The 9,658-nt window shown below is 46.4% G+C and overlaps 1 protein-coding gene across 1 annotated transcript in view; it reads left to right on the forward strand.

Annotated features, from left to right (window-relative positions):
* GANAB (glucosidase II alpha subunit) overlaps positions 1–9,658 on the forward strand; it is a gene marked incomplete in the record, with an annotated part of 52,173 nt that overhangs the window by 26,517 nt on the left and 15,998 nt on the right. The window contains 5 exon segments of the mRNA XM_056527535.1: positions 861–927; positions 2,185–2,281; positions 3,457–3,637; positions 3,715–3,868; positions 6,357–6,592. Coding sequence (XP_056383510.1) covers positions 861–927; positions 2,185–2,281; positions 3,457–3,637; positions 3,715–3,868; positions 6,357–6,592 — 735 coding nt within the window.

Below are 9,658 nucleotides of genomic sequence, written 5' to 3' on the forward strand. Positions count from 1 at the left end.
TGCCCTTGAAGCAAATAGCCCTGTGTGCCAATTATAACACTGGTCTCTTATGGGGCAGATCTGCTTTTAAAACCCCTTTAGGCACCAGGGCCCTGGTGCGTCTACCTCTGCACCCCCTATAGCTACCCCCCTCCTTGAAGCATATAGGAGCTAAGGTTCGGCAACCCAGCACTGTCGCAACACTGTGTATGGCGCTGTCTGCTTGCGGCTCTGTTCTGTGTATCTGCAGGTTGTTGAACGACCACTTATCTGATATTGATGTACTATCCTGAGCCTACGGCATCAATAAAGTCCTCCAAAAACACCTCTTAAAGGGGTACTCCTGTAGAGCATTTATTTATTTATTTATTTTTTTTATCAACTGGTGCCAGAAAGTTACAGATTTGTAAATTACTTCTATTAAAAAATCTTAATCCTTCCAGTACTTTTTAGGGGGCTGTATACTACAAAGGAAATGCTTTTCTTTTTGGATTTCTCTGATGTCACGACCACAGTGCTCTCTGCTGTCCATTTTTGGAACTGTCCAGAGCAGGAGAAAATCCCCATAGCAAACACATGCTGCTCTGGACAGTTGCTAAAAAGCAGAGGTCAGCAGAGACCACTGTGGTCGTGACATCAGAGAAATCCCAAAAAAAAAGAATTTCCTCTGTAGTATACAGCCCCTAAAAAGTACTGGAAGGATTAAGATTTTTTAATAGAAATAATTTAAAATCTGTTTAACTTTCTGGCACCAGGTGATTTAAAAAAAAAAAAAAAAAAAATTCCACGGGTGTACCCCTTTAAGGCACAATTTATGTGACAAACCCGCTTGGAGTATGGTTAGACTATATTGTAACCTTTTTCTCCATTGTCTTGTCCAGCCGGAAGAAGATGAGCCAGGAATGTGGGAAGAAACCTTCAAAACGCACACGGACAGCAAACCAAATGGTAAGGCTGTAATGTTTTTATGTTTAGGTAGACGTCTAAAGGATTGCAGGCAAGTCAATCAAGTTGCCTCAGGCCTTAAAGGGGTGGGTACTCTGCCCTTAGACATCTTATTTCCCCCCCTTCAATGCAAGTCTGTGGGAGGGGATGGCTGCCACGTCCCCTCCCATAGACTTGCATTGAGGAGGTGTGGCATGACAGCACAAGGGGGCGTGCCTGTGACATCAGGAGCCTTCAGCACCGCAGCCAGCAGGACCCCCACATTACCAGACATCTTATCCCCTATCCTTTGGATTTAATGTCTATGGGCGGAATACCCCTTTAAGACTGACAATCTGCTCATAAAGGCTTTGTTCACACAGTAAATTAAAGATTTAAGACACTTTACATATTAAATCTGTGCATACCTTTTTTTTTTTATAAGAATATTATAATATAATATACTATTGTTTTTTTAGTTTATAAAAATGATTAAAGAAATCATTTCTTTTTAATAAACCCACAATCAGAAATTAGGATCATTCAGTATTATGTAGACATTCCTATGGAAGTCTATGGTGGATGGATTTTTATGTGGCCCCAAGAAGTGATCAGAACTACTTGCGAAGGCCCCCCCCCCCCCCCCCAATAAACAAAGATAAAATCAAGCTTAGTTGGTTAAAGGGGTTATCCAGGAAAAAACAATTTTTTTTTTTTTTTATATATCAACTGGCTCCAGAAAGTTAAACAGATTTGTAAATGACTTCTATTAAAAAAATCTTAATCCTTTCAGTACTTATGAGCTGCTGAAGTTGAGCTTGAGCTGTTTTTTTTCTGTCTAAGTGCTCTCTGATGACACGTGTCTCAGGAACCGCCCAGTTTAGAAGCAAATCCCCATAGCAAACCTCTTCTACTCTGCTCTCTGCTGACATCTCTGCTTGTCTCAGGAACTGCACACTGTTGCCAGACAGAAAACAACAACTCAACTTCAGCAGTTGATAATTATTGAAAGCATTAAGATTTTTTAATAGAAGTAATTTACAAATCTGTTTAACTTTCTGGAGCCAGTTGATATATAAAAAAAATAAAAAATAAAATGTTTTTTCCTGGATAACCCCTTTAACCAACTAAGCTTGATTTTATCTTTGTTTTTTTTGTTTTTTTTATGGCTCCAGGAGAAAGTCAAAACCTAGGAAATCTCATACAGCTTGAGTTGCCACCCTCTGTGGATCTTTCTTAGATGTGAAATAAGGGTTAACTTGTCTTGGGTATTTCATGCAGGTCCTTCTTCGGTGGGTCTAGACTTTTCACTACCAGGATTTGAACATGTTTATGGGATTCCAGAACACGCTGACAACCTAAGACTACGGACAACAGAGTGAGAACCACTTTTATTTACTTATATATATATATTTTTTTTAAATTTAGCGACCCGAATATAAGCCGAGGCCCCTAATTTCACCCCAAAAACACAGGAAAAGTTATTGACTCGACTATAAGCCTAGGGTGGGAAATACATCATCCCCCCCCCCCCCCCCGGTCATCATCCAGACCCCCGTCATTATCACCCCGTCATAATCACCCTGTCATCATCCCCCTCTGTCATCATCCAGACCCCTGTCATCATCCCCCCCCCCCTTTCATCATCACCGCCTGTCAAGCCCTTCTCAGTGGTCTTCAACCTGTGGACCTCCAGATGTTGCAAAACTACAACTCCCAGCATGCCCGGACATCTATTGACTGTCCGGGCATGCTGGGAGTTGTAGTTTTGAAACATCTTGAGGTCCGCAGGTTGAAGATCACTGCTGCCTTCCTCATCATCCAGATCCTCCTTTTAAGTTTTCTACTCACCTCCCCTTGGTGGGAAGGAAGGGGGAGCTGGTCCGGGCCATCTATGCTGCAGGGACCGTCCAGTGGGGAGGGTTAGTCGTTCCGGGCTGTCCATTTTCACCGGGAGGCCCTCATCTCCGCTCCGGGCCGGCCCCGGATTAGTGACATTGCCTTGACAATGACGCACAGGGACGTTCATGCGCAGGTACATCTGCTGTGCACGGACGTCCCTGTGCGTTGTCGTCAAGGCAACGTCACTAGGCCGGGCCCGGAGCGGAGATGAGGGCCTCCCGGTGAAGATGGACAGCCCGAAACGACTAACCCTCCCCACCGGACGGTCCCTGCAGCATAGATGACCCCGACCAGCTCACCCTTCCTTCCCACCGAGGGGAGGTGAGTAGAAAACTAAAGGGGGGTCTGGATGATGACTAGGGCCTAAGTGGTCTTCAACCTGCGGACCTCAAGATGTTTCAAAACTACAACTCCCAGCATGCCCGGACAGCCATCGGCTGTCCGGGCATGCTGGGAGTTGTAGTTTTGCAACATCTGGAGGTCCGCAGGTTGAAGACCACTGAGAAGGGATTGACCGGTTCACTCAAGTATAAGCCGGGGGGGGGGGGGTGTTTTTTAGCACAAAATTTTTTAAAAGATTACCGTATATACTCGAGTATAAGCCAACTTTTAACGCTGGAACATATGTATAAATAAGTTTCCTTTTTCTAGGAACACGGATCCTTATCGGCTCTACAACCTGGACGTCTTCCAGTATGAAGTGTATAACACCATGGCTTTATATGGCGCCGTCCCCCTCTTGCTCGCTCACAACGTTCAGCGCACGTTAGGTATATTTTGGCTCAACGCGGCAGAGACGTGGGTAGACATCAGCTCGAACACAGCTGGCAAGGTGAGCACGTTGGTCCAGGGAGTGATAATGTGGGACACGAGAGGCCAGGCTTGTTGCTAATATCCACGTATCCACAGACTCTTCTGGGTAAGATGTTGCAGTACATGCAGGGAGGCGATGAGACGCCGCAGACAGATGTGCGCTGGATGTCGGAGAGTGGAATCATTGACGTGTTCGTTCTACTTGGCCCTGCGCCAAGCGATGTCTTCAAGCAGTATGCCAGTCTCACAGGTAATTTATTATTCACCCAAATGGGTGTTTCCCAACCAGTGTGCCTCCAGCTGTTGCAAAACTACAACTCCCAGTATGCCCGGACAGCCTTTGGCTGTCCGGGCATGCTGGGAGTTGTAGTTTTTGCAATAGCTGGGGGCACACTGGTTGAGAAAAACTGACCTAAGTCCTTCTTGACACATCGTTTTAAAAGCTGAAATACTTTTTTAACCCCTTATAGACCACAGACGTATATTTACGTCCGTGGCCGGCTCCCGCGATACAGCGCGCGTTGACCGCATGTCATATCTGGTCGGTCCCGGCATGTAACTGAAGCTGGGACACGGGGCTAATGGAACGCGGCAGCGATCGTGGTGCCACGCGCTATTAACCCTTTTAACTTTGAACGCCGCATCTAAAAGGAAAGTAAAGCCTTCCCGGCTGCTCAGTAGGGCTGATCGGGATCACCGCAGTGAAAATGCGGTGTCCCGATCAGCTAGGACGCAAGCGGCCAGTCATTCGCCTTCCTCCGGCGCGTCCGATCGGCGATTGATTCCTCAAAGCCTGAGATTCAGGCTTGAGCATTCGACCGCCGATAACACTGATCGATGCAAAGCAATGGCTTTGCAGTGAACAGTGCTGGCAATCAGTGTATCAAAAAAAAAAAAAAAAGAGTTCCCATTTAAAAAAAAAAAAAAGTGTAAATATAAACATGTGGTATCGCCGCTTGCGTAAATGTCCGAACTATTTAAAAAATCATTAATTAAACTGCAGGGTCAATTGCGTACGCGGAAAAAAATTGCAAAGTCCAAAATAGCGTATCTTTGGTCATTTTTTATATCATGAAAAAATGAATAAAAAGCGATCAAAAAGTCCGATCAATACAAAAATGGTACAGATAAAAACTTCAGATCACGGCGCAAAATATGAGCCCTCATACCGCCCCATACACAGAAAAATTTAAGTTATAGGGGTCAGAAGATGACAATTTTAAACATAAATTTTCCTGCACGTAGTTATGATTTTTATTTTTATTTTTTATTTTTTTATATAAGTACGACAAAATCAAACCTATATGTGTAGGGTATCATTTTAATCGTATGGACCTACAGAATAAAGATTAGGTGTCATTTTTACCGAAAAAATGTACTGCGTAGAAACGGAAGCCCCCAAAAGTTACAAAATGGTGTTTTTTTTTTTCTTCAATTTCATCGCACAATGATTTTTTTTTTTTTCCGTTTCCCTGTAGATTTTGGGCTAAAATGACTGTCGCTGCAAAGTAGAATTGGTGGCGCAAAAAATAAGCCATCATGTGGATTTTTAGGTGCAAAATTGAAAGGGTTAGGATTTTTAAAAGGTGAGGAGGAAAAAATGAAAGTGCAAAAAAAACGGAAAAACCTGTGGTCCTTAAGGGTTTAAAGTCAGCAGGCGAGAGGCTCCTTGCATGACTGACTGTATGTAACGTAGGACAATAATTTACCAAACAATCACCGTTATACAGGTCGTCACATTTTAAAGCATTACTGTCGTGTAAATAAAATTTTGACATGTCAAGTTAAAGCGCAACTGTCATGAACTCTGGGCGCTATAACCTACACACAGCCTTTGTACTGTGTGGAGATGGTGTGTACAGCGTTGTGTTTACCTTATTTCTGCAGGATTTCTTCACTCCAAAAAATGCTTTTGATCACAGCCACACACAGTCGGATAGGCGTGGCGCGAGGTACGCTATGCCCCGCCGCCGCCGCCACGCCCACCCCCTGTGTCAGTGCTGGGACCACTGTGTCATTGACCCACAGGTCCCAGCGCATGCGCCCCTTCAGCTCATCTAATGTGTGCGCCACCCCGTGCTACCCAGGCAAACGCTCGCTTCCCCAGTTAGCGCTTGCTCCCACCACAGTCTGCCTCCTCAGTGCGTCTGCGCAGTGCTAGAGGCAGAGAGCGCGCTTCCTCTCTGCCTCCAGTACCAGGAACTGTCCTGCGCGCACAGGCACACTGAGAAGGCAGACGGCGGCGGAAGCGAGCGCTTACCTGGATAACACGCACCGGCGCGCACATTAGATGAGCTGAGGGGCGCATGCGCTGGGACCTGTGTGTCAATCACACGGCAGTCCCAGCTCGGACACGGGGTGGGCGTGGCGGCGGGGCATAGCGTACCTCGCGCCACGCCTATCGGACTGTGTGTGGCTGGTATCAAAAGCATTTTTTGGGGTGATGAAAGCCTGCAGAAATAAGGTAAACACACACCATCTGCACACAGTACAAAGGCTGTGTGTAGGTTATAGCACCCAGAGTTCATGACAGTTGCGCTTTAATATCGGTCAATTATTGATCATCAGTTCTGGCGGGGCGAAGCACTCAGTAGCACGCTTCACTCCTTGGCTTCTCAATCAATGCAGGAGATGGGCTCTATTGACTGCATCCTGTCTCCTGCAGTCATTCAGACAGCCGAGTTGGGGAGTAAGAATCTTTCGATCTTTGCTAAATCTGTCTCTTCCACCCTGTACAGGCACTCAGGCTCTGCCCCCATACTTCTCCCTGGGATACCACCAGTGCCGATGGAACTACAATGACGAGGATGACGTGCGGAACGTGGATGCCGGCTTTGATGAGCATGATTTGCCTTATGATGTCATCTGGTTAGATATTGAGCACGCCGACGGGAAGAGATATTTCACCTGGGACCCTCACAAGTTCCCCACTCCAAAAAACATGCTGACTGGGTTGAAAGAGAAGAGGAGAAAGGTGAGACTATCTGTTATCTATTTTCCCTTAAAACTGCCTTTTTAAAGGATTAGTGTCATTTGTTAAAACGTCTGACATGTCGTCCAGATCCAGGCCCCCTGCTCTGACTCTCTAATGCAGTGAAAGAGTCAGATTTGATTGACAGCTGAAGAGTAAAGCACACACTGCAGCACACTTCGCCCTGCTATTACTCATGACCGCGACAGATTTTAGAGACCTGATGCAATCTCAACTTCTGACATATCTAGACAACATGTCAAGTTTTTACAAAGGATGCTAATGCTTTAAAGGGGTACTCCGGTGGAAAACTTTATTTATTTTTTTCAACTGGTGCCAGAAACAGATTTGTGAATTACTTCTATTAAAAATTCTTAATCCTTCCAGTACTTATTGGCGGCTGTATACTACAGAGGAAATTCTTTTCTTTTGGGATATCTTTTCTGTCACGACCACAGTGCGCTCTGCTGACACCTCTGTCCGTTTTAGGAACAGCATATGTTCGCTATGGGGATTTTCACCTGCTCTGGACAGTTCCTGACATGGACAGAGGTGTCAGCAGAGAGCACTGTGGTCATGACAGAAAAGAAATCCCAAAAGAAAATAATTTCCTCTAGTATACAGCCTCTAATAAGTACTGGAAGGATTAAGAATTTTTAATAGAAGTCATTTACAAATCTGTTTAACTTTCTGGCACCAGTTGATTTAAATAAAAATAAATAAAAAATAGTTTTCCACCGGAGTACCCCTCTACCCTCTTAGGGACGTAGGGCATACCTGCTTCCTGGCTGATCGGGAGCATCGCTGTGAAATCGCGATGTCCCGATCAGCTACGATGCAGCAGGAGGGTCTCTTACCTGCCTCTGTTGCGTCCCATCGGCGATTGATTGCTCCAAGCCTGAAATCCAGGCTTGAGCAATCGACCGCCGATAACACTGATCTTTGCCGTGTGGATGCACGGCAATGATCTGTGTAGGAGATCAGTATGTGCAGTGCAATAGCCGCTGGGGGGGAGCTATAACACTGCAAAAAAAAGTGTAAAAAAAAAAAAGTTAATATAAAGATAATTTTATCCCTTCCCTAATAAAAGTAAGAATCCCCCCCCCCTTTTCCCGTTTAAAAAAAAAAACCTGAAAATAAACATGTGGTATCGCCGAACTATAAAAAAATATCGTTAATTAAACTGCATGGTCAATGGTGTACGCGCCAAAAAAAAATTCCAAAGTCCAAAATAGCTTATTTTTCGATCAATAAGTCCTATCGATGCAAAAATGGTACCGCTAAAAACTTCAGATCACGGCGCAAAAAATGAGCCCTCATACCGACCTGTACGCGGAAAAATAAAAAGTTATAGGGGTCAGAAGATGACAATTTTAAACATGTAAATTTTCCGGCATGTAGTTATGATTTTTTTTTTCAGAAGTACGACAAAATCAAACCTATAGAAGTAGGGTATCATTTTAATCGTATGACCCTACAGAATAAAGATAAGGTGTCATTTTTACCAAAATAATGCAGTGCATAGAAACAGAAGCCCCCAAAAGTTAGAAAATGAAAAAAATTTTCATATATTTTGTCGCACAATTTTTTTTTTTCCGTTGCGCCATGAATTTTTTTTGTGAAATGACTAATGTCATTGCAAAGTAGAATTGGTAGCGCAAAAAAATAAGCCATAATATGGAATTTTTGGTGCAAAATTTAAAGTTATGATTTTTAGAAGGTGATGAGGAATTAATGAAAATGGAAAAAACTGAAAAACCCTGCGTCCTTAAAGGGTTAAAGGATATGTTCAGACATTACTTTATATGTTTAAAAGTACTTATGTGCTTAAAGCAGGTTACAGAAGAAGAAGAAGAAAAAAGGAAAATCACATGCTCTCCTACCCTGATCCCCCCCCCCACCATGGGTGATCTGACAATGCGCAGTCAGCCAATTACTTTCCCAATTAATTATATACCGTATATATACTAGAGTATAAGCCGAGGCCCCTAATTTCACCCCAAAAACCCAGGAAAAGTTGCCTCGACTATAAGCCAAGGGTGGGAAATACATCACCCCCCCCACCCCCCTCGTCATGATCACCCCCCCCTCGTCATGATCACCCCCCCCTCGTCATGATCACCCCCCCCTCGTCATGATCACCCCCCCCTCGTCATGATCACCCCCCCCCTCGTCATGATCACCCCCCCCCCTCGTCATGATCACCCCCCCCTCGTCATGATCACCCCCCCCCTCGTCATGATCACCCCCCCCTCGTCATGATCACCCCCCCCTCGTCATGATCACCCCCCCCTCGTCATGATCACCCCCCCCCTCGTCATGATCACCCCCCCCTCGTCATGATCACCCCCCCTCGTCATGATCACCCCCCCCTCGTCATGATCACCCCCCCTCGTCATGATCACCCCCCCCTCGTCATGATCACCCCCCCCTCGTCATGATCACCCCCCCTCGTCATGATCACCCCCCCTCGTCATGATCACCCCCCCTCGTCATGATCACCCCCCCTCGTCATGATCACCCCCCCTCGTCATGATCACCCCCCCCTCGTCATGATCACCCCCCCTCGTCATGATCACCCCCCCTCGTCATGATCACCCCCCCCTCGTCATGATCACCCCCCCCTCGTCATGATCACCCCCCCCTCGTCATGATCACCCCCCCCTCGTCATGATCACCCCCCCTCGTCATGATCACCCCCCCCTCGTCATGATCACCCCCCCTCGTCATGATCACCCCCCCCTCGTCATGATCACCCCCCCCTCGTCATGATCACCCCCCCCTCGTCATGATCACCCCTCCCTCGTCATGATCACCCCCTCCCTCGTCATGATCACCCCCCCCTCGTCATGATCACCCCCCCCTCGTCATGATCACCCCCCCCCTCGTCATGATCACCCCCCCCTCGTCATGATCACCCCCCCCCTCGTCATGATCACCCCCCCCTCGTCATGATCACCCCCCCCTCGTCATGATCACCCCCCCCCTCGTCATGATCACCCCCCCCCCTCGTCATGATCACCCCCCCCTCGTCATGATCACCCCCCCCCCTCGTCATGATCACCCCCC

This window comes from Hyla sarda, chromosome 6, assembly GCF_029499605.1.
Source record: "Hyla sarda isolate aHylSar1 chromosome 6, aHylSar1.hap1, whole genome shotgun sequence".
Classification (NCBI taxonomy): domain Eukaryota; kingdom Metazoa; phylum Chordata; class Amphibia; order Anura; family Hylidae; genus Hyla; species Hyla sarda.